The sequence below is a fragment of the Glossina fuscipes genome, unplaced genomic scaffold (genome assembly GCF_014805625.2).
Source record: "Glossina fuscipes isolate IAEA_lab_2018 unplaced genomic scaffold, Yale_Gfus_2 128, whole genome shotgun sequence".
NCBI lineage: Eukaryota > Metazoa > Arthropoda > Insecta > Diptera > Glossinidae > Glossina > Glossina fuscipes.
In genome coordinates this window covers 330,805-353,323 of record NW_023998471.1, presented here as the reverse complement: position 1 = coordinate 353,323, position 22,519 = coordinate 330,805, and the positions used below count along the sequence as shown (strand labels likewise).

General features: G+C 35.4%; 3 protein-coding genes across 7 annotated transcripts in view; 1 reads left to right on the top strand and 2 right to left on the bottom strand.

Annotated features, from left to right (window-relative positions):
* The window catches only part of LOC119640880, a 16,776-nt gene extending 4,476 nt beyond the window's left edge, over positions 1-12,300 (top strand). For 3 of the 4 annotated variants that reach the window (XM_038039173.1, XM_038039172.1, XM_038039174.1), the window contains 4 exons: positions 9,389-9,545; positions 9,606-9,759; positions 9,840-10,029; positions 12,042-12,300. In XM_038039173.1, coding sequence (XP_037895101.1) covers positions 9,389-9,545; positions 9,606-9,759; positions 9,840-10,029; positions 12,042-12,243 — 703 coding nt within the window. In that variant the 3' untranslated portion in view covers positions 12,244-12,300. Of the gene's footprint in view, positions 1-4,159; positions 4,182-9,388; positions 9,546-9,605; positions 9,760-9,839; positions 10,030-12,041 lie in introns of those variants that run through there. The other variant, XM_038039175.1, reaches the window with a different exon arrangement.
* A 61-nt stretch (positions 12,301-12,361) lies between these two features.
* Positions 12,362-14,815, bottom strand: LOC119640779. The gene is made up of 4 exons (XM_038039004.1): positions 14,552-14,815; positions 13,378-13,527; positions 13,146-13,312; positions 12,362-13,077 (listed from the first exon to the last, which is right to left on the bottom strand). The coding sequence occupies exons 1-4, from the start codon at positions 14,677-14,679 to the stop codon at positions 12,362-12,364; spliced, it is 1,161 nt and encodes a 386-aa protein (XP_037894932.1). The 5' UTR covers positions 14,680-14,815.
* Positions 14,816-15,197: 382 nt separating this feature from the next.
* On the bottom strand, positions 15,198-21,853 carry LOC119640871. 2 transcript variants are annotated; one of them, XM_038039150.1, is made up of 8 exons: positions 21,808-21,853; positions 21,662-21,744; positions 20,181-21,617; positions 16,911-20,117; positions 16,766-16,852; positions 15,890-16,062; positions 15,625-15,826; positions 15,198-15,519 (listed from the first exon to the last, which is right to left on the bottom strand). In XM_038039150.1, the coding sequence occupies exons 1-8, from the start codon at positions 21,832-21,834 to the stop codon at positions 15,267-15,269; spliced, it is 5,469 nt and encodes a 1,822-aa protein (XP_037895078.1). In that variant the 5' UTR covers positions 21,835-21,853; the 3' UTR covers positions 15,198-15,266. The 2 variants fall into 2 exon arrangements, with proteins under 2 accessions (XP_037895078.1, XP_037895079.1); XM_038039151.1 differs by having other exon boundaries at positions 20,181-21,593.
* Positions 21,854-22,519: the final 666 nt, after the last annotated feature.

Sequence of the window (22,519 nt, the reverse complement as noted above, 5' to 3'; positions counted from 1 at the left end):
ATCCTCATCACCGCCTTTTCCGCCTTTGCCTTTCTTCTTTTTACCGGCATCATCATCGTCTTCGTCGGCGCCTTTGCCGCCTTTGCCGCCTTTTCGCTTCTTCTTACCGCCGAAATCATCTCCGTCTTCATCATCGTCGGGACCCTTTTCGCCTTTGCCGCCTTTTCGTTTTTTCTTTTTACTTGTATCATCTTCGTCTTCGTCACCATCTCCACCCTTCCCACCTTTAGCACCTTTTCGTTTCTTCTTTTTCCCGATATCATCTTCATCCTCCCCATCATCATCTTTGGCACCCTTTTTTTTCTTTTTTCTGCCTTCTGCATCAACACCCTTATCGTCCTCACCGGTGCCAGTTTTTCCTCTTCTTCTTTTGCTTTTATCATCCCCCAAATCGTATTCACCTGATTTTCTTCCCTTCAATCGACCAATGTCATCGGCTGTTTTACTCCTCCTACCCTTTTGAGCTTCATCGCCTTTTGCACGACGCGAGACGCCTTCTTCACATAAATCTTTTTTAATTTGAAAACATTTATAAATAATTATAGTTATACACTTTTCGTAATTATCACGCACTAACCATCATGAAGACCCTGACTTCGTACCCTTAATCTGATGCTGTTCCCACCATCAAACACAGAATACCTTTCATTACATTGCGCCTTATTGTAGTCGCATACTAAACGACGACATATTTTCTTAAGGATAGTGTACGTGTGATCATTTATAAAATAATTACAACAACGACAATGATCATTGCTATACTCAATATTACAACGGCATGGACTACTCCGACCTCGACACCTTGGTCGACATGGATCTTGGCACCTTAGCCGACATGAGTCTAGACACCTGGGCCGACACGGACGACTTATATATTCTGTGCAGCTCGACGTACTATATTATATCGTAATAAATAACATTATTATCATTTTAATTTCATTTCTTTTGTTTCACTTACCCCGAAACTGACAGCTTACTTCCGCATAAACCTAATTGATTTACCATTTTTTCAGTTTTTATTGGTACATATTAATGCATAAATTTTAATTTTGATACAAATTTGGTTTTGATTTAAGTTGGGAAAGGATTTCGAAAAAAGTGTTTAGACGAATTTTTTGTGTTATTTCTAATGAGTCGAAAAACAGAAAAAGCGAATTTTTATTGAAATTCTTCAAATTTTCTATAGGAAAGAAATTATGACAGAAGTAAAAATCAAATAACCATTCATTACGATTATTCTCATATGATATGGAGAAAAAAAAATGATATGGGAACTACCCAGATTTCTGATAAAATCTTTACGTTACGTAACATACATAGCTTTCTTTTGAACTACCATGAACATCAACTTAAGTTTTTCTTAAATCGAATATTGAGTCATTATATTTACGCCACGAGAAGAGAAGAGATATAAAGAACGAAAACCCGCATGTAAAACTCTGCAACATCTGATCGTGTGGAAGAAAGCTGCTACAATGGCTGCTAAGCACTTAACCCGCGCTAAGCCGCAATTACTTGCAAAGGATAAAACACCGACTTATTGCCTCAAGTATAACATGGTATGTCAGCACAATATGCGTCAGGGATAGTTAAAAGACAAGTAAAATGCTTCTATATGATTAGAAAATGTTCAGCACATTTAGATGCGCTGTTGTAGCCGATTTTCAAACATAACAGTAAAGCAAAAAAAACTTAAAATCACGTGCGTACGCTACGTGAGAAGCTCAGCACCTCAAAATCCAAGACGTCAAAAGCGAACTCAATATAAAGTCTTCGCATACGATGGGAAGCCTTCATGTTATAATAAATTATTGAGAAAGCTTCAAAAATGTACGATATAATGCTAAGAAAGCGATAAATATCTATTTTACCATAAAGTTTGCTTCATGGCAAGCATTGCGAGTCTCAGCATGATTTGGACAATCAAGAAAAATATCGCGCTATATGAGACTTTCGTACCGGCTTCTGCAATCGAAAGTGCAATGTTTAAACGATATCAGAAACGATATTAGCTAATGCTTTGAGTATAGTAAACAAATTTCGACATCAAAGTACAAGGACAGGGAATTGACAGAAGAAGCTTTAAGCTAGGCGGAAGCGATGATTGCAGACGTTATCTAATATTTAACGAGAATCTTGCAAAGTACTAGGAGAAATAAGGGAGATTCACGAAATTTATAGCTTTATAGCTATATGCAGACCTTCAGCTTCCGCACCAAAAGAAGGCATATAAGGACAATAGAAAACGAATAAAAGAAAAAGAAAAATTAATAATAAGCAACAGAAAAACATTGGCAAACGAAAGCTACCAGACTGACAACCATTTAGATAAGCGAATTGGCGACAAAAGGTGCAATCAGCTCGCAAATGATCTTAGTGTTTCAGTCAAATTAAAAGATCTTGGAGATCTACTCTGATTGTCGCTAGAGGCGTTAGCTTAAACCCTCGCAGCGCGAGCTTTAATCATATTTGATCGAAATATCTATATTTGAAAAAAGTAGATAAATAAACACTTTCTAATTTAAATGAAAAAATTTTTATCCAAAATCATTAAATTAAATTTTTTTCATCACTTTCTTGTATCCAACGCACAAAACAATTATGAAAACCAAATTAGTAGCACGGCATTCCCACACAAACTTGCATTGGTGCTTGACAATAAACGTAACTGGCTGGATATAAGCAGGCAGCATTCCACGATGTATTATAGTCTGGCGTGCAACATTGGATATTGCTGGGATAGAAACAGTCGGGCGGTGATCGCTGGCATACAGATAAACAACGACTTTAACAATTAATTAAGGATGAGTTTTAGTTTAAGAAATGCATATAAGCAAGGAAATAACAAATCTACACTTACCATAGATCTTTCTCTAACATTTTGGCGCGCAAGTAATCATCAATGTTGTCTTCCCTACATGATAACTTCCCTATACCATATTTCGATCCCCATCGTGTTGCCTTCTGAGGTGATTTCCGGCAACCTTCGCCATTTCTGCCACTTTTTTTTCCATTGTTACCACTTTTCCTTTGGCCACTTTTGTCACTTTTGCTTCTGCCCCCGCCAGCTTTACCCTTTTCATCTTCTTCTTCACCGTTTCCCTTGCCGTTTTTGCCTTTTCTACCGTCCTTATCTTTTTTAACTCTGCTCTTGTTATCCTGCCCTTTCTTCACCTTGCTTTTACCATCGCCACCTTTACCAGTCCCATCTTTATCATCCCCATCTTTACCATCTCTACGTTTACTATTCTTACCTTTACCATCCCCATCTTTACCAGCCCCACCTTTACCATCCTTACCTTTACCATCCGTACCTTTACCCTCCCTACCTATACCATCCCCACCCTTACGATATCCATTTTTACCAGGTTTGCCAAATCTGTCCCCATCATCTTTAGCAGAACTTCGTGTTTGCTTACGACTCATACCGTGAACACTAAGAGCTCCGACCTGTCCAAGAGCGCCTTCTCTATACCTGGAGCCAGTCCCATCTTTCCCGTACCCAACAGATTTTTTTTCTATTTTTTTTTATAATAAAAATCAATAAAGAAGAAAATTGTATTAAACAACATCTCCATGTACTTACTGCCACCAGCTAGACCATGACGGCCATCAGTTACACCATCATGACCATCATCAAAACCAAGTAAAGCGTTTCTTTGATAACTCTTAGCACTCATATAATTTCTTATTAAACAACGACAAATGTGCTTGATCTTCAAATAATTGTGAAGAGTATAATTACAACAACAACGTCGACGAAAACATCTGCTCATGCCGAGACTTTCACAATGATTTTGAACTAACACACAAGGGTTTTGATCCCTAATATTACTTTCGTATTCTGTCCGACTCCATGTGCTACACCTCAACGCAATATTCATTAAATTGAACCTGATACCATATCTAATTTCTTCTTACTTACCGCGAAGGTATTAAATTTCGACCATATAAACCTATTTGAAATGCCATTTTTTCTTTCACAAGAACACGTAAGCATGCAAATTAAATATTCGCACAGATTTAGTATTTATTTTGAGTTAAGCGACGATATTAAAAGGCTTTTAAAGAAATTTTCTTTGTTCAATTTTTTGAAATAGCGAAGAACACAGAAAGCGAATTTTTAAATAAATTCGTAAAATTTTTTTTGAAAATAAAATTATAATGAAAGTAAAAGTTCAGTAAGTAATCGTTATAGAATTTCTTTTATGCATACGAAAAGAAAAACTGCACAGACTTGCAATGAAAGTTATAGGTAATATGCGTGCATAACGAGTCATGCAAATTATTCAAAATAGAGGAAGGATTTGTGATCAAAAATCAACGAGAACTTCATGCGCTGCTTTTGGCCTAATGAGTTGATGCTTTTTAAATATTTTGGTAGGACTTGCGATATTGTACACAATTCAAAAGTGATGCGCAACGGTTTAGGTATATCGCACTTGAATGTGTAAGATTATCCTATCAGGGTTTTCTTGCTGACTTTGCTTTGAAATCTTTGTATTATAAAACGGCGGTGCAAACAATTCTAGACAAGCCGAGAAAACAAATAAAGAACGCTTATTGGAGGTCTTAGCTCAGAAGTTAGTCGTAGGATCCACTTTATGGAATGTGGCTTACGACGATTGTCGTAAGTTTGGTCGACGATGGAGCAACAACAATCGTAGATAAGACTTTAGAACAAATTACCGCTGTAGCAAGCGGAACAACAGCTGATTTAAAACTTGCAGAGGACAAGACAGAAGCGATAGAAGGGTACAATCGAAGCCGGCGATATTTGTCAGAAACCAGTGACGGTAACGAAGTCGCTGGCGCGTCTACTACCTAACATAAGAGGCTCTAGACAAGGCAGAAACTTTATGACAGAAGCGGTAAGGCTCTTCCATGGCATCATCGTATACAAGAGGCATCCGGATAGCACATCGGCCCGCGCGCTAAGTGTTCGCGCCACATGTCGGAAAATGTGGCCGTATTTATCGCCATTATGATACCAATCAACCAGCGAGACAAAGAATATATTTATAAAACTGAACTAAAAAACCTTGTCGGTTAACATGGCTGAGCGGCGAGCAAAATGTCTCTTTGCAGAAGAATGGCAAGAATGCTGGAGCAGATCGAACCGAGGTAGTTGGATGCATCGACTCATTTCAGATCTGCGTTCACGATTTAAGAAACAGCATGATGGCGGGCTTGACTTTTTTCTTACATAGTTATTAAGTGGTTACGGTTATCTTGCAACTTACTTACATAGGTTTAAGATAGAGTAGGAGTCTTTGCAAATAGTCTTTCCAAATGCCTTCGAAGAAGCTGAACACGTATTCTTTGTCTGTCCGCAATACCAAAACGAACGATAAAGGTTACGGAGGTAAATTGCATAGTTTCCTCTCTCCGACAATCTCGTGACGAATATGCCGCACGATCTGAAAAAATGGAAAGCCTTAGGTGTATTTGCGGCAAATATATTGAAAAAACGAAGAAAAAAGGAGGGTCGAATTGGATACTGTCTACCCTTACACTCCTCGATAAAGGCTCCCTTTGAAGGTATAATTAATAGCCGTGCCACAGATCAGGAGTAGGACTATAGGTAGTTTTTAGCAAATTAAAGTCTCGCTCTGCCCAAAATGGACGGCTTTCAATCTTTTACCATCTCAAAAAAAAAAAAAAATTATAATATGAGATTTAAGAATCTTAGTCGGTCGATTATTGACGAAGACAAAGCTATTGTGTTCCATGACTATAAAATGAAATAAAATTGGGAGAGTAAAGCGAGATTTCGACGGACAGACGCGGCTATATGGACCTAAATTGAAAGTAATTACACTCTAAGAAGGCCATACGTACTGTTTGTTCATCGCTGCGATTGTTTCTATACAGAAAAGGAAACAGGAAGAGAATGACAGGAAACAACAGCGGTATCCCCGCACTCGCAATAGTTAGCCTCCACAAGAAAAAACTTAAACAAAGAAAAAAAACTTTCAAAATTTTCGCAAGTATCACTTTGACAAACATAAATTTCTGGTCAACTTAGCGCACAGCCGTCAGACAAATCGCTATAAATTGGAGTTAGTGTGAAATGCCTTGGCGGTCAGGAATACCCGATTGCAGATAGATTTTCCAATAAGCAAGGAGACGATGTCGACGCCATTCCATGAGCCTATGTTCCCCATCCTAGCTACTACTACTTTTCCAGTCCTTAGATTTGCATTAAAGTACCACAAGCCAAAACCAAGCATACCTTACAAGAGATTTTCTCGGCTTACATATAGGGAACTTATTGCCGACGAAGGTGGGAAGAGCAAGCGGACTTAAACTCCATAGTTCACAGCATCTCCGATGCTCTACTATGCCTAACAAATATACCCTACATAAGTATGATGACTTGTTTGAGGCAATCAACGTGAAACGTGCTCTTAAACAACGTATGGCACAAGTTTAAAGATTCCTCTGTCGATTCGATTCATAAACGTATCTCTTTGATTTCTCATCAATTTTCGTAACTTTACTCTAGATTTGTAACATTTTTATTTACAAGCATTTAATTTCCACTTTTCAAGCTAACAGAACGCGAAAATTCGCGCATAAAAAACGGAAGGTATGTCAACCGTTTAGTCGCTCAAAACGTAGTACTTCTTCAAGTATTTCATAAAAGTGAAATAAGGTAAATTTATTTGATAATAAAAAAAAACATAAAATTGAAAAAAAAATATATTACAATTTAATAACGTAACGAAGGTGCACATACATATGCACAATGCCTTTGTACATACATACATACATATGCCAAATTATCCACTTCGCTAACTTGTCTGATTGACGTTGAACGTTACGCAGCCATAACCATTTCTAAGTCATGTGTAGTTTTAATTCTCTCTATGCAACTAACACTTTCCAACTGAAATTCATATACGAAACTCGGGATGTTAGGTAACACTAATAAAGCTCAACAGCACATAATTTGTGCAAACGTTGTCGCATCCATTGGCTTCTTCACCGCATGCCAAAGACAAAACATTTAAATGCACAATGCAACGCTACAGTAAGTTCTCTACTATGTGCATAGATCTGTAAAGCGGTAGTAAATATGATGATTACTGTGATTTAGTTACACATAATACGCTTATATGCACATATCTATTGTTACGACCATTAAAACATATGAAATTAGGTTTGAGTGAATGTTCATTAAATTATAATAAATATATTTCTTTGTTGAGAGTTTTTCGTCTTCGCCTTCGTTTTCTTTTCATTTTTTTTTTTTTGTTTTGGTTTTGCTTTTTTTGGAAATTTGAAGTTATTATTACAGTAAATCAAACAAGGCCTTGCCTATGTCACCGCGTATGAAATTATTTGTGGTATAAGATATATGCGTATATATTTGTACATATATAAGGTATTTGCAAATCTAAATTAATGTTCAGTTAAAAAAATCGTTATATTAGCGTCAGTCAAAAGATTTTATGCTATAACAGTAATAACTATAAGACTTGCAGGATTAAAATGTTAATGTTTTGCAAAATTTTTATTCAAACGACTTTCTTATTGTGCGTCGGGAATTTTGGTTTTAAAAATGTTTTTGCTATACCAAAATACGAGACGAACTCAAAGTGAGTCGAGTGTTCTTTTCAAGTCAATGAATTACTTCAGAATTTTCTAAAGACGATCGATCGAACATATGTGCGCTTATATTACACTGACTGCTCTTCAACACAAACACGAACCGTTGCAGCCTTAAGAAAGTAGCAAAATGGAGAACTAAAAAAAGGATCGACTTTTACTAAACGAAACCATTACTTTAATTTTGACAAAATCGTCCAAGTCTTTTAATTAGTATTTCAAGTCTCAACTTATATGAAAGCAATTCTTGAAAAAAATTATTTCATAGAATCATCTAATTTTCATTTCTTACCTTTAAGAGATTCGTCTGAGTGGCCGAGTAAAGTGAGGATCTCGGTTAACAAGTCAATGGTCGTGGATTCATACCTGACGTGCGATAGAGTGTTCAATGAACCCGATAGCCTCACAACTGCTTTAAAACTTTTGTTTTTGAATTTATTTCTCTGATCAAATCGATTATGATAACAATAATAATAATAATAATACTTTTCAGGTTATGTCATGAAATGTTTCATATGCGTATCTTATAATTGAAAGCTTAATAAACAATTCGAATCCAGGTAATCGCGTAGCAACGGAAAGAATGAAGAGTGCGGATGCATACAGCCTCTCTCCGCTGTGCAACAGCTGACCGACCCGCCAAAAATCATTGCTCCTCTAGGAAAGAGGATTTAAACCAGAATGCGTGTAAAGTAAGATAGCTTTGGCTGGAAGATCAATGTGCCACCTAATCTCAACTCAATAGCCTCAGCCTATAACGAAGAGGACACCGTAAAATTATTCCAAAAGGATCACTTCTCTTTGAATTTTTCGTTAATAAACAAGCACTGACAATGGATTATTTGATATGCAGTTCGCAAAAATTACGCGGCCATACCCTTCTTATTTGTCAACGAATTCGAAGTAGTCGTATTATTTTAAGCACTATTAGCTGGGAGATGAACTTTGAGGACTGCAGTCTCTGAACGTAGCCATCGCTCCACACTTTGGTTTCAAACTATTCAGAAAACTATGGTGTAATTTCTAACTTCTGCTTACATTCAGAACGAATGCTCAACAGGCCCTCCGATTGAGTTCGGCCAGACCATAGCTAAGCTTGAGAACCCATAAAATTTTCCAGATTCAGTTTCAAACTCCTCTAATTCTTGTCGAACCGAGCGTGTCACTTACATTGAAACAAAAACCCGTTATTTGTTTAAATAAGCTGACTGTAGGATAATAAGAAATACTCGAACCTTACGAAGCGTTACGAAGAAATGATGAAAATAAGCGAAAACGACTCGCAATATGCCATATGGCATGACCTTAGCGGGGATTTTTTCAAATTGGCAAAGCTCTAGGGCGAATAGTAAAGGCTGTCCAGGAAACGGCAACAGGGACTTATTTTCACCAGGCCTTGCTCCTACTTTTCGACGCTTGTTTCATTTGCTTACTTATGATATGCGCTAAAGAGCGCTACCATTCTTACTGTAGCCAAAGAAAATGTCCTTTGCTGAATAGCTTTGGAAGGCCGATTGTTTTTTTGCCAACAAGTTCATATTGCTGGCTACAAGGAAAGGGTATTAGCTTAACAATACTCAATACCTTTAGTAAAATATTTTATGCTATGCCTTAGATTTTTTAACAAAATGCAACTTACATATTCGTTCACTTCGTTTATTCTACTCTGCATTAGCAAGCAACTAATGCGGCCTCTAGTCGAAGGCTACAAATTTTCTTAATGTAAAAAGCAAATTAAGATTATTTTCTTCTTTTTTTTTTGTGTTCACGTTAGGACTTACTTGGACAATAACGGTAATAGTAATACTCAATGGAGTCGTTTACCATATTTTAATGAAAATAAAACTCAACAATATCACGATGATGAGAACGCGTCCACTAAAGATCGCCTACAACGTTTGGGCTATACAACTGGTTATGGTACAGTGAGTGTAAGTTAATAAAAACAAATAATTTTTTGAAAATAAATTCTTCTTTTTTGCTTTAAATAGGGTTATCCTGGTGGCACAGGCATATCGGCCTATAATCCAATCAAACTTGACTTAGGCGGTGTGGTTTTGGGTACTTTGGTGGGTCTTGGCGTCATTATTATTATACCGAAATTATTAAGTGCTTTACATGGTGGTTATACCGGCTACGGCAGAAGTATTTATATATTTAAAACGCTTCATTTCTATCGATTTCCGTCGATATGATAAAAAAAAAACGCATTTTTCACTTTATAGGTGAAACGGACAATGATCTATCTTCTCTAAGTAGTTTAATGACAAAAATTGATGATATTTTGGGGCAAAACAATATCGATTCGACAACATGTATGCAACGTGCTATATGTACTTACGTACGTTCAACTGAATACAATATGAAAACGGGAGCATCTGATCAATTGGATGAATTCATTCACATGCTATCGAAGTGAGTAAATTTGCTCTTTTCTAGTTTTTTCTTCTATTTTCATTTTTATAGGAAATAATACATACATACATACATACGTGCACACACAAATACCTATTTATTGAGTCATTGAATCAAGTTGAATGTTAGACTATTTTTAAATTTTCTTTACAAATTGTTTGGTGAAAAAAAAAAGTTTATTGCTTTCTTTTCACTTCGACTTTTAATGGGAGCTTTTACAAGCTATCATCGAATGCATCGAATTTGCAGCTGAACACGGTATTCATTTTCGCCTTAAGAGTTCTTTGACTTTTCAAGGCATAGAAAGGATTTTGCAAAAAAAACGTCGAAAAAATCCAACGTAGGATCAAATTTCAAATGACATTCAATCAGTCAGTTTTAAAAGCCCATAGTTGTATTATATGACTTGCTCCAAGCTCTAATGCACGTATTGATGTAATGTAAAATAATGTCGTGAGCAATTCGTGCGGCGACCTCAAATATCTATTAGCTCATGTCTTTTGCCCTTGAAGCTTTAGGATCGTTATATATTCCATCATTTTTTTAGATTCGCAGCGTCAGACGATCTTTAGCGTTATAAAGTGTTCGCCAAACACTTGATCTCCGATGCTGCAGATGGCCACGCATACGCACAGCATATGATAGAATGTTTACTTCGCCCTCTCACGGAATCTGCATAAATCGATATGGGACATACCAATATTTTTCAGGTGGTACCTAAGGTAGTTATGATTTGTGTAAAAGTCAGTTACGTGACATATGTCGCTCCTTCGTGATTCCAAAAGCTTATGTAATACGCTAGACGATTTGACGAATTTTTCAGCTCGCCGTTGTCCTATACGTTGTTTCTAATGACTTGCTGATTTTTTTTTTTGTCTTATTTCAAAAAAATAATATAACTTTTCGGGGAACTTTCCCAAGAAATATTAAAAATTGAAAAATTGCAATCATCATCTACAGAAGCAGAAAACGCTGTTAAATCAATTAAAATTTCATGGAAATTTGATTAAAATTGGTGGACCCCACCGGCATTACAATAGAAATGGAAATGTTTAAGATTTAAGAGTGAATTTTGAAGAAACTTTCGTCTAATCTCTAATCTGCGAAGCCTTCACCATACAATTACTTTAATAGTTCTGAACTCTGAACACTCCTAGGGGCATGACAGCGATTTAAAAGCTTATGTCATCTGCAATTACTTTCAGTATCTGAAGGTTTGCCCATACTGCCAAACTGAGCCGAGCTTCACGAGCATAAAGATCAACGCTTCCACTAAAAAAAAAAGCTACAATGACTTGGAATCCAGACCAGATGACATGCATCTATATAAGAAATACTTAGTGTATTATGGAGTTCAAATACATACATATTGCGAGGATCGACGGTCTGGGCCGATCTAATGTCAGAAAAAATCTCAAATCTTTTCATACCTGTTCAAATGGCTAGATGAACAGCCTGTTTGATGGCTACAAGTTCAATAAAAGTTGAAGAAAGCTTTTCCGGAATTTTAAATTTTCTAAGCAGCTCCGAGGCGCACTTAACCATCGCGAAAGCAGATACTCCTTGACTAAGCGAGTCAACAGTGGCAAAAATTGTGAAATCGTTGTTTTGGTATATCCGGAGTCTTTCCCGACTTGCAGCTCGAAGACCCAACTATGGAAAATTCTTTTTTGTGCTGACTATTGACAGAAAAGGATTAAGGTCTATTTTGCATATACCTTGTACAGATCTCCAGATATCTCTTTTTATCCAACCGAATGGATGAAGGGACAGGAGATCTCGATTAACAACTCCATGATGGTGGATTCAAACCTCAAGTGCGATTGAGTTCTTGATAAAGCCAGATACCCTTGAATGCTAATGCTTCAGACCTTTAGCCTTAGATTTTGTTTCTCTGGCTAATTAAATTAATTACAATCATGATAATAATAATATTTCCTTTTATTCCTTTGCTCGCTTATCAATAATTACAATTCAAATTTTTTGTTTTATCTTTTCTTCATTCATTGTAGAAATTCCCTAATTGACTACCTGCTAGATGGGACAGCAATTAAGGAAGCTTTGGAACAGGGTAAAAATGTGAATTCGAAACCGTGTGATCAATTATATGTCACCTGTCCATTGGATAGTAAAAAACTAACACAAATGCTTATAAAATTATTACCTAAGAAATCTTCGGCTTTATCGTCGGTTAATTCAAAAGCCTCACTTTAATTATGATAACATGTGAATTTGCTTCTTGCTAACTTGATGTTTACACACCCACACATACACACACACACACACACACACAAACACGAACGCAAATATATCCACTTATTATATATTAAAATTATTTCATTATTTTGCTCTCCTCCATATATTTCTCCAAAGCGGCTATATTTGCTGGTCGAAAACTTTTCAAGTCGTCTAATTGCTTTTCCTGTTCGTCGATGATCGGTAACCAATAGTCGGAGGGCATTTTATGCTCTATAGGCTTGAATTCATCAATTGTTACATTAGTTACCAAAGGACCAAATAGATCTAAATCTCGACGTTTCCGATGACGTTGCATTAATTCTTCAACCATATCGGCCAAATGATTCGACTCACGTATCAATTCATCAATCGCAACAAGCAACAGATCCCAATCGATACGTTGATATTTATTCAAAGGAAAAGGTACAAAACTATTCCAGGGTTTATTCGCATTGATCGTATAAGATCTGAATTTGCCTTTTTCATCGATATCATCTTCGAAACGCCAATACAAGTTAGTGGATTTTGGTGGCAATAAAGTTGAACGAGCATTTTTTTGTTCACCTTTAGGATTAATTTCTTCAGTTAATCCAAAAGTTCTTTCACGGGTCTCACGAAGTTTTTCCAATTGCTGTAACAATTTCTTTTCCCCATTCGAACATTGATTTAAAAGCAACTTATTGCCCGTCTGATTAGTTAAATAAGCTTCAAGAAAAGCATCACCCGGTACCTTTGGTAAAAGAGTTTGAGTGCTAACGTTCGATGTTTCTTCGCAGTCCGTCATTAGCGAAACGGAATATGTTAAAATAACTGAAGAGAAAGTACTTTAAATTAATTTTCACCTGAACTTAATTATATATTTTATATCTAATACTCACATTCCTCCGTACCGTCACGTCGTTTTGAATAAAAACCATCGGTCAATAAACCAACTTCTTTATATAATATTAAATCAGTTTGCGCTCCTATGCCAATATCTTTCATAATTATCGTTGGTATGGTGTCGGTTTGTACACCTACTGCGACCTTACTAGCTCTCAAACGCCTTTAGGCAAAATCTTTAGTAAATTAATTGAATATACATATTCATAGCAACATATGTATACATACCTGGAGGCGTCTAAAAGTTTCGCTCTCAAAATAGCATTCTTATCGGGTTTCGGCAAAGTCGAAATGCTTACAGCCCGCCATGGTGGCCGTTTTGATTCAGCGTCTTTATCATTGTTTGGATCTTTCATACGTTTCCAACTTTTCGGTATTCTAGAGTTTAAAAATTCAAATAGTAACAACCCTTAGCTGGAAACAAAAAACAACGCTCATAAAGCGACTGCCAATCGACGTACTGAGCGAATAGCAAAGTTCTAGATTTTGCAATTTATGCCCAAATCAACTTAGTTTCTAAATAAGTAAATAGGTTAAACGAAATTTGAAAAAAGAACTAAAATCTTGTGAACTCATTGTCATTACTGCGCTTATGTAACTTTTGCGAAACGGACAGTTCATCGTCAGTCAGTTATTTTCCGACTGGCTTATTAGCAGTTTTGTACAATTCTTGGACGTGTAGCAGCGCATCAGTGTAGATAACTAGCCAAGCAAACCAACTTACGTGGCTAGATACGGTCTAAAGATTCCGTTAACCTATTGAAGAGGCTTTTGCCTTGACGATATAAAAAATGTTTTCGTTGAAAACCGTCACAACAATATCTCAGCAAGGTTTAAATTAAAAAAGTCCTAATCCTGCCCGGGCTGTACTTTCATTGAAATGATTCCTATAAAGATTGACAGCCGATGTCGATTACACCAACTGAGACGGACATTTTCTCGGTTCCTGCTACGCCATAAAGCTACAATAATGCAACATTGCTGATTGCTATGATGAAAGATGTCTCTTCAACTGGTGTCATAGGTGTGAAAAAATCCTTGAATTCACTGGGGTTGACGTGAACTATCACATCAAATGCGATCCACCAAGGAAACTCACGTTTACGGTTACTTGATGGACCTTTCTTTTTTTACTTTCAGATTGTTATGATGTGGTCGTGATCCGTGTCGTGGTTACAAATACACGAGCAGCTGATGTGTATTTTATCGCAACTCTATACGATGTTAGACACGAGGTAGGGCTAAGTGACTTTGTGTGATCCTTAGTAAAATCGCATGCAAGTTCAACTTAACCTAACTTACTTTATATCATCTTATGATATAAAAACGCCTAAATGTTTTCTTATCCGAAAAAAAACAAATAATAAAAAAAAATATCTATTCTTTACTTTCCTCAACTTACCTACTTGTGCCGAAATTTTGGGATGATTGTGTAGTATTACTATCGTTCACTTGATTTTCTTCAACGCTTTGCGTTTCACTTGTCTCCGAGGACGAGTATGAACTGGGCGAATTGAATTTTTTGTTCATATTCACGGTTAACAAGTTATTTTTTCTTTCGTTCTTTCAAATTTGTTTTGATCTCTTCATAAACTCGTTTACAAGACACCGCCTACATTTACATTTTCAAATATATGTAAATGCATACGAAAAAAAAAATTGAAAAGAAAATAATTGATTCAATTATTTTCGAGACAATTTTCTGCACTAATAATGGATAACATATTACCAATCAAACTACCAAAATAACTTACCACGTAACTCCACTAGTAACCATAGAAGCCGATAAACTTCCTCACTTTCTTACTAATATAACATGAATTTCTCATAATAGCTTACAAACCAGATGTGCGTGTGAAACAACAAATATAAATAATATATACATGAAGTAAAAAATCAAATTAATCGATTATAAGAATGAAAAAATTGCAACTATAAATTTATTTGATTTTCTTTACGATTTTTTAACAAACAAAATTTATATATAATAAATATAATAATTTTCAAGAAAATTTGAATTCTTTTTCTGTTTTTTTTTTTTAATTTTATACAATCAAAGCAAAATCAATAATTGTTAAAGTTATGAGCTTTATTACTAAGCTATGTTTTAATCGAATTTACGTTAAATTCTTCAAATACTTTAAAGGATCGTGGAGAAAATCTTTTAGAAACGTTAAACCAACTGGTAGCAGATGCACTTCCTCATGAAAATTAAATAATGCTGGTTGAAATATGTTCTTAAAACTTATTTGACTTATATTGTAAATATCAATTTGAATCTCAGTGCAATCGACACGGTCATAACTGCCGGGTTGTGCAACAACGTTGCGTATATTTTTCTTTATAAAACATCGAATGCCTAAGGGATCTCTAAGGTGAGAGAAAAAAATTAAAAATGAAAATGAAAATAATAATCAATCAATAATCAATAAAATTAACTTAATACTATAGAGAGATCTTTCGTTTATTACATACCTGGCAATTGTTGCTTGACGCTGAACGAGAATGCGCTGTAATTCTTGGCCCAATTGGAAAGTTTCCGTATACTTTTTATCGAGAATCTGTAACATGTCATAAATGCCAAGTTCATCGCTGCTTTTACATAATGTTATCAAATTTAAAGGCAGTTGCAATTTCAATTCGTAATCTAATACATAATCGATCGGTTTCAAGCGCACTATTAAAAGATCGGATTTATCGTCTATCATTGTTGTTATATCTATGCTCAAAACGTACTTACTCTCTGGCAACCGCTTTGTTATTTCTATAGTTTTTATAGCAATCTTGCTGCTTAAGATGCCCGTTCGTTCATAGGTAATTAACAATGAAGAAGTTAACAACAAACGATGAGTGAATAATAATTTACATCTATATTGCATTTGATCATCAAATATCCAGCTATGTCTTGTATTGCTAAATATGGAAATTAATATTTATTGATAAATGATTTTACAGATAGCAATGCACAACTAGAAAATTCACAACAACAAATATTCTTAAAAAATTGTTAGACAATTTATCTCTAAACAAAAAACAATACGACACTAATTAATTAAGTTGATTCGAGGCACGAATAATATTATAATGGAATTATGCTTCTTAAAATTTTTATTCAGCAGATAATATTCTGACTTGATTTAATATTATTAACATGTGTCCATTTAAAATGGTCGCGTTGCCTTCTGCATATCTAGAGAAAGCAAAAACTATACTTAAGCTTAAAATTGAGGCCTGCAGTAAATTTTCTAAAGCTTAGAGTAAGGATGGTCACGATCAACTTAAAAACACGTCCACTATAATCGAAAGATTGTAGATAGCAAGAGTATAAATCTTGCACAAGGCCAGATAGAAAGAAACAACGCATCCCAAGAAGGTTAACTACTAATCACAATCATATTTAGTGAAATATATTTGAAATTCTAATGTGTGGCGTGGATTTTGCATTGATTGGCAATCAAAATTTAACCTAGGACCGATACCTTCAGCTGGTTAAATAGAAAGTAAATGTATAAATCAACCTTTTTTAGTGTTAGTCGACTGCTCGCATTTAACAAACTGGAGCAAAAATCCAATGAAGTAATATCGAAATTGCGAAATTGTTTTTTAAAAATTTTACCTGAGTTTTTGACGCAAGCGTTCAATTACCGATACCGTTCCATCTGGTAATTTACTTCGAGATTCTATCAACATTGCATCTTTCAATCTATAAATTAATTAATTAATTTTCATTCAAATCATTTGAAAAAAAAAGTTTACATTACTTTTTCTTCTTCATGTTGTAACGTTTTCTAACTTCACTAATGTTGTACTTATTACTCGTTTCGTTCTCATTTATTGTACCCACGAGTGTATCGTTTAAATCCTCAGCTGCTAGATTAGCCATAGTATTGTCTAAACTAACGCGTTGCCATAAATATCCCACGTCAGCTAAGGTTGGAAGTTTCCGTAAACGCCTCAAACGATCAAAATTTAATGACGGTTGAGAAGGTAAAGAACAATCCAAAGAAGATTCGTGCAGATTTAAATTACTTTCATTTGAAGGTTTGTCTTCACAACATTTACACTTAGGACATAAAAACGTATCATTATTACCCGTTATTGGTAGCTCCGAGAACTGTGGTTGTGGTTGTGGTTGAGTGGTAAAGTCACCATTACCCCTTGCAGTTTCTACTTCACTTTCCTCATCATCTGCTAAGGTGTCAACTAAATTTATATGGACTTCTTCAATGTTATCAATCAAACTCCCTGGACAGACATTCTTAAGGGTATTGCTATTCTTAAGCGAACCGTTGCTCCGGTTAGTTTCCTCATTTTGAAGATGTGTCGAATCATCGGTTATGATAATAGGATTGCCTTCAAAGATCAATTGCCTCGAGGTATACTTTCGAGGAGAAGTACTGCTACTAGCTTCTGTAAGCGTACGTTCGGCATTACGCACTATAGGTGGACTTAACGTGGAATCTTCTATATTCATCGAATTATCGATAATCTCCATCGTTGATGTGCTCTGATAGTCTTTCTTTTCGGAAGCGCATAGCACTGAAGTTTGCAACTTTTTTAACTGCGTATCTTCGGGTAAGTTTGACCGGTTGAATCGAACTCCGGTTACTTGTGTTTCATTGAGTCGAACAATCCCCGAAATTTCTTCTACGGATTCTTTAGCGAACATTTCAGAATCCGGCTCAATTTCTATTGGCTTTGATAATTTACTTGGTTCAGTTTCTTTAGGATAAACTTCTTCGAGTTGACAATCTTCTTCGATAAGTGTCAATGGTCTCTTGCTATGCGGTACGTTCGGGGTCAAATGAGAATGCAAACGCTTCGAAAATTGTAACTGTAACTTGGGAGGTGCATAGCGTTTTTCAAATTTCGCTTCTCTTTCGCGAGCTTCGAACTCAATCAGTGATAATCTAGGAGTGATCTCATATGTCTTACGTAAACGTTGTTGATTTACTGAGTTTCTGGAAGGAGTTACAAAAGTTTCGTTTAGTCGATTATCTGCCATCATTAAACTGGCGGCGTTTATTGTTTTGTCAGTAGAAGTATTGATCTTTGAAATTGAATCTTCATTTTTTTCTGTGGATGAATGAACCGTTATTATTCGATTCTTTATGCATGTGTCGGCAATTTCTTCAATTTCACTTTGGTGGTATTCCGGTACAATCTGTTCATTTTCTTTTTCTTCCAAATGAGCATTATGAAGGTAACTCTGTCTTGGAGTAAATGAGCTAATTCCTATATCCGTGTCTAATACCATTTCTTCTTCATTATAGATAGTATTTCTTTTATGCTTCGTTGGTCTTATTGCATGTGGCCTTACATAAGAAATATAATCAAAATTTTTCAATGTCCCGTATTGATTGCTATTGGTTTGCGCTTTCTCACTTCCGTTTGTCTCTGAAGGTAATAATTTGCTTAGCATTGGTGCATTCTTACCTAAGATACTTGACTGCTGATTTATTGTTGTTGTTGTCATTATTTTCTCATCAAATTGAGTTCTACTTATAAATTCTTCTAAGCTTTGATTGAAAAGTGTATGTCCCTCTTCTTCATTCTTGTGGATGTCTTTTGTTCTGTTTTCTTTAAAAGATTTTTCGTTTGGCATTTCTTCCTCTTCTATATCATCGTTACAATAAAAAGTGAGATTACTTGTATGTTTAATAGAGCTATTTTTTGTGGGTATATTGCTGATCTCTTTAGAAGTTAACTTAGTACGTGCAGGCTCCTCAGCGTTTTCTTCAATCATTTGTTCGTCTTCACTTACATTTTCGCTGCGAATTAATTCCTGACGCAAGTTCAAAACATGAATACTTTCAAACGATACAAGATTTTCAGTACTTTGCGGAAAACGTTGAGTTTCTGTAGCCTTGAAATTTTTTCCAGTTTTGTTATAAACCGTTTCGCGTTGATGAGGTTTTACTCTTTCTTCCTCATCTTCTTCAATAGTGTCTTCGAAAACTTGAGTTTCTCTAATCTCACGATTTTCCTTGCAAAGTTTTTCATATTGAAAGGTGTCTTCCTTTTCGCTAATATGTCCTGCGTGGTTCTTGCAGGTATATGTTTCATTACCTTCAAAAATGGACAGAGCTTTGAGTAATGTTTGTTCCTTTGTCAATTCATCTCGCCGAATATCTGCGATATTCTCCTCAATATCTTCGTGGGGAAAAGGCGTTTCTTCCGACGACTTTATCGTCGCATCAGTTTTGACGAGTGATTCACGTTGTTCACGGTGTTCGTCTGTTATTACGAAGGTATCTTCTATTATATCCGAATAAAAGTATTGTGTTTTCCTCGAGTTTTTCATTGTTTGGGTATGTCCCACAGATATTTCGTACTGAAGGTTTTCTTTTCTTATATCAAGATCTTCTTTAAGATCGTCTTGAAAGATCTGAGTGTGTCTACGTACATCTTTATCTTTCGACTTACACATAGTATCTTCAAACTGCAATAGTTTTTGCTCTTTTCCGTAATCTTTTTCAATACTTTCAGGTATTAAAATCGTTTTGCATATTTCCTGGCTATTCAGGCAACTTCTACCATCCGAGGTAACCGATAAATTGACTACATCGCCGACAATTGCTGTGATATCCTGAGGACCATGTGTAGTGTTTATCTCCTTTATCGGTGAGTTATTAGTAATTTCGTCGATTTTAGACTCATTCACCTCTCTCTCTGTCATTGCTGCACTATTAGTAGTTTCTTCGATTTTAGTCTCATCCAAGTCTTGATTGAGAAATAAAGTATGGCTTGGGTTTTTTTTGATCATTTCGGAATTATGGTCCGCAACTTGTTCGAGCATATTCGTCCATAAATTAACAGATCCCCTTGAGTCAGCTACTTTAAATTGGTGTTTCTCTTTATGAATTTCGACTGCGCTGCTAAAATCTAATCTTTTTTTCTCCTCTGGTAAGACTTCACTAAAGAATGAACCAGAATTTTGAAACATATGTAGCGATTTCGTATTGGGCCTTAAGTAGAAAAAAGAATTATTTAAGCCGCAACTTATTTTTGATTTCTTAGCAACAACTTACTCTTTTTCACGCTGGTCAGTTTTCATCCATCTTTCCGGCCAGCTTGTATCGTTATCATTCGTTTGTGTCACATCTCTTTTGGAACTATTGCGGGAGGAGGTCTCGTCACTTAGTTTGGCTCGAGTCAAAAAGCTAGTGTTATCCAACATCATATCATCGGCATCGGCCTCTGAATAACGGTATTTATTTTTCTTACATTTTTTATCTGTCCCTTCCATTGGGGTGGTATCGCGAACTATTCGGCCTTGGTCGTCTTCAAAATGGCAAGTACTTTGCTTTCTGGGTTCTTTTTCATTTTTTCCGCGTGTAGGGAATAAAGAAAATTTTGCTTTAGTGTCAATATTGGGCGGTTTCTTGGCTTCGGAAAATACCCGTATTTTACCGCTCACGATCTGATCATGTAATTGCTGCAAATTGCTCACTTTAAGCTCAGGTGGACACAGGGGAGATAAATCACCTTCCACACTCATATCCGTAGAGTTACAAACTGCGATCTGATTATTTTCACGTGTTGTAACTGTTGAATGTAGGGAAACAGTATTTTGTCCAGAGGTTTTGAACGGCGGAAGCTTCGACCCCTCCTGTCGCACCTCTCTCTTTCTACAATTTTGAAAAATGCTTTTTGTTAATGGAGCGTAAATTTTGTGTACAGTCACCCTGGAGGTGCGAGGGATATTATAGTCAGGGACTTGAGCAAGTGTTTCTGATTTCTGGGTAGTGTCACTGAGCATTTTTAGATCTCGTTGACGTTGTTCTTTGCACTTTTTAACTAACGATTCATCTGCTTGTATTTCCGTCTGCTGAGTAAGCATTTTTTCGGAATTTTTAACTTGCGCACTTATTACCTCAGTACGTTTAGATTTTTCCTTTTTCCGTTCTAAAGGTGAGTCCATGGAATCATTGACCAAGCGCTTGCTTGAAGTTCTTGCACGACCTAATTCTAAAGCTTTTTTGTCATTTTCATCGAGGGAAAAGCTATTGAATAAATCCATATAGCTTTCGTCAAAGTCCGCGACTTTAGCTTTACTAGAACAAGAACGTGGACGCCTTTCCTTTTCAAACAAAGTGATTTCAACACTATTTTCAATATTTAATGCACTGCTTTGACAAGAAGAACCACAACTGGAATCCTCCACGTAATTAGGCAATTTCTCGTACGTATTGACCGTTTCGTATACCTTCGATTTATTGAATATATTTTCCTTGTCCTCTTCATTTGAAAATGATTGAATTTGAAATTTATTTAATATATTTTCTTTGTCCTCTTCATTTGAAATTGTGTGCAGTGTGGTTGACGACGTTGATATAGGTGACTTTGCAACGCAAAGATTAGGTGTTTCATCAACATTGGCACGATCAGATATTTCATAAGAATCTTCGTAAGTTTTTGTTATCTCTTCTTGACAGAATTCTCTAGAATGATATAGACATAGAAAACTAAATCTTTCTTTATATTGTAGTCGTACAGGCCTATTCTCTACCTTACGAAATTCTTTCCACTAAAACTTATCCGACGCTTAGTCGCAGTGGAATCTTCAACCCTCGGTAAAATTGGTTTTCGTAACTAAAATGTATACATATTATTATCCATATATTGATTAAGTTATCTGGTTATAATCTCTCTTACAGAGCTTCGATGTCTCTTTTTATCCATTTTAAACACACTACAAATAATTTTATTATATTAACTTTCTGCTTTATTTTTTAATAATATGACGTTTTTTGAAAATATACAATTGTGGAGGGAAGATTACAGTGCTGCCAGATTTCAATTTTAATTATGATATATACGATATAGAGCGTAGATAGGTGTTTTGATTAATATCATTTATGAAAAGATAGTAATTTTAATTTGAATTATTCATATTAAAAAAAGAAGATCACAACATTTTATTTCCTTGTAACGAATGACTAAAAGCCAGATGGTTTCATGATAGCCATAAAAGGAAACTCGAAATTAAAAAATTATTTGTTTTTTATATATATAAAATGCAACACGATAGCCTGTGTTGCTAGTGCTCAATGTCTTTTTTTTAGTCTAAGAATTCAATTCATTAGTCTAAAATTAAAATAATAATAATAATAATAGATTGATAGAATTTTCGTTTAATTTTTTACTCAATACAAAAAGTTTGATCAAAGCAAAAGATTTTTAAACATCTTTAACATTTCTAGATTTATTTATTTTTGGAAAGACAACACAGATGCTCTTTTTGATAGAGCATATAAATATGGGTATTACAGGTTTTTTAAATTTAATACAATTAAGTCCCAAAAATTAACATTGTTTTTTAATCTTTTCTATACAAGAGTAATTACATGAAGGATAATGGTTATAC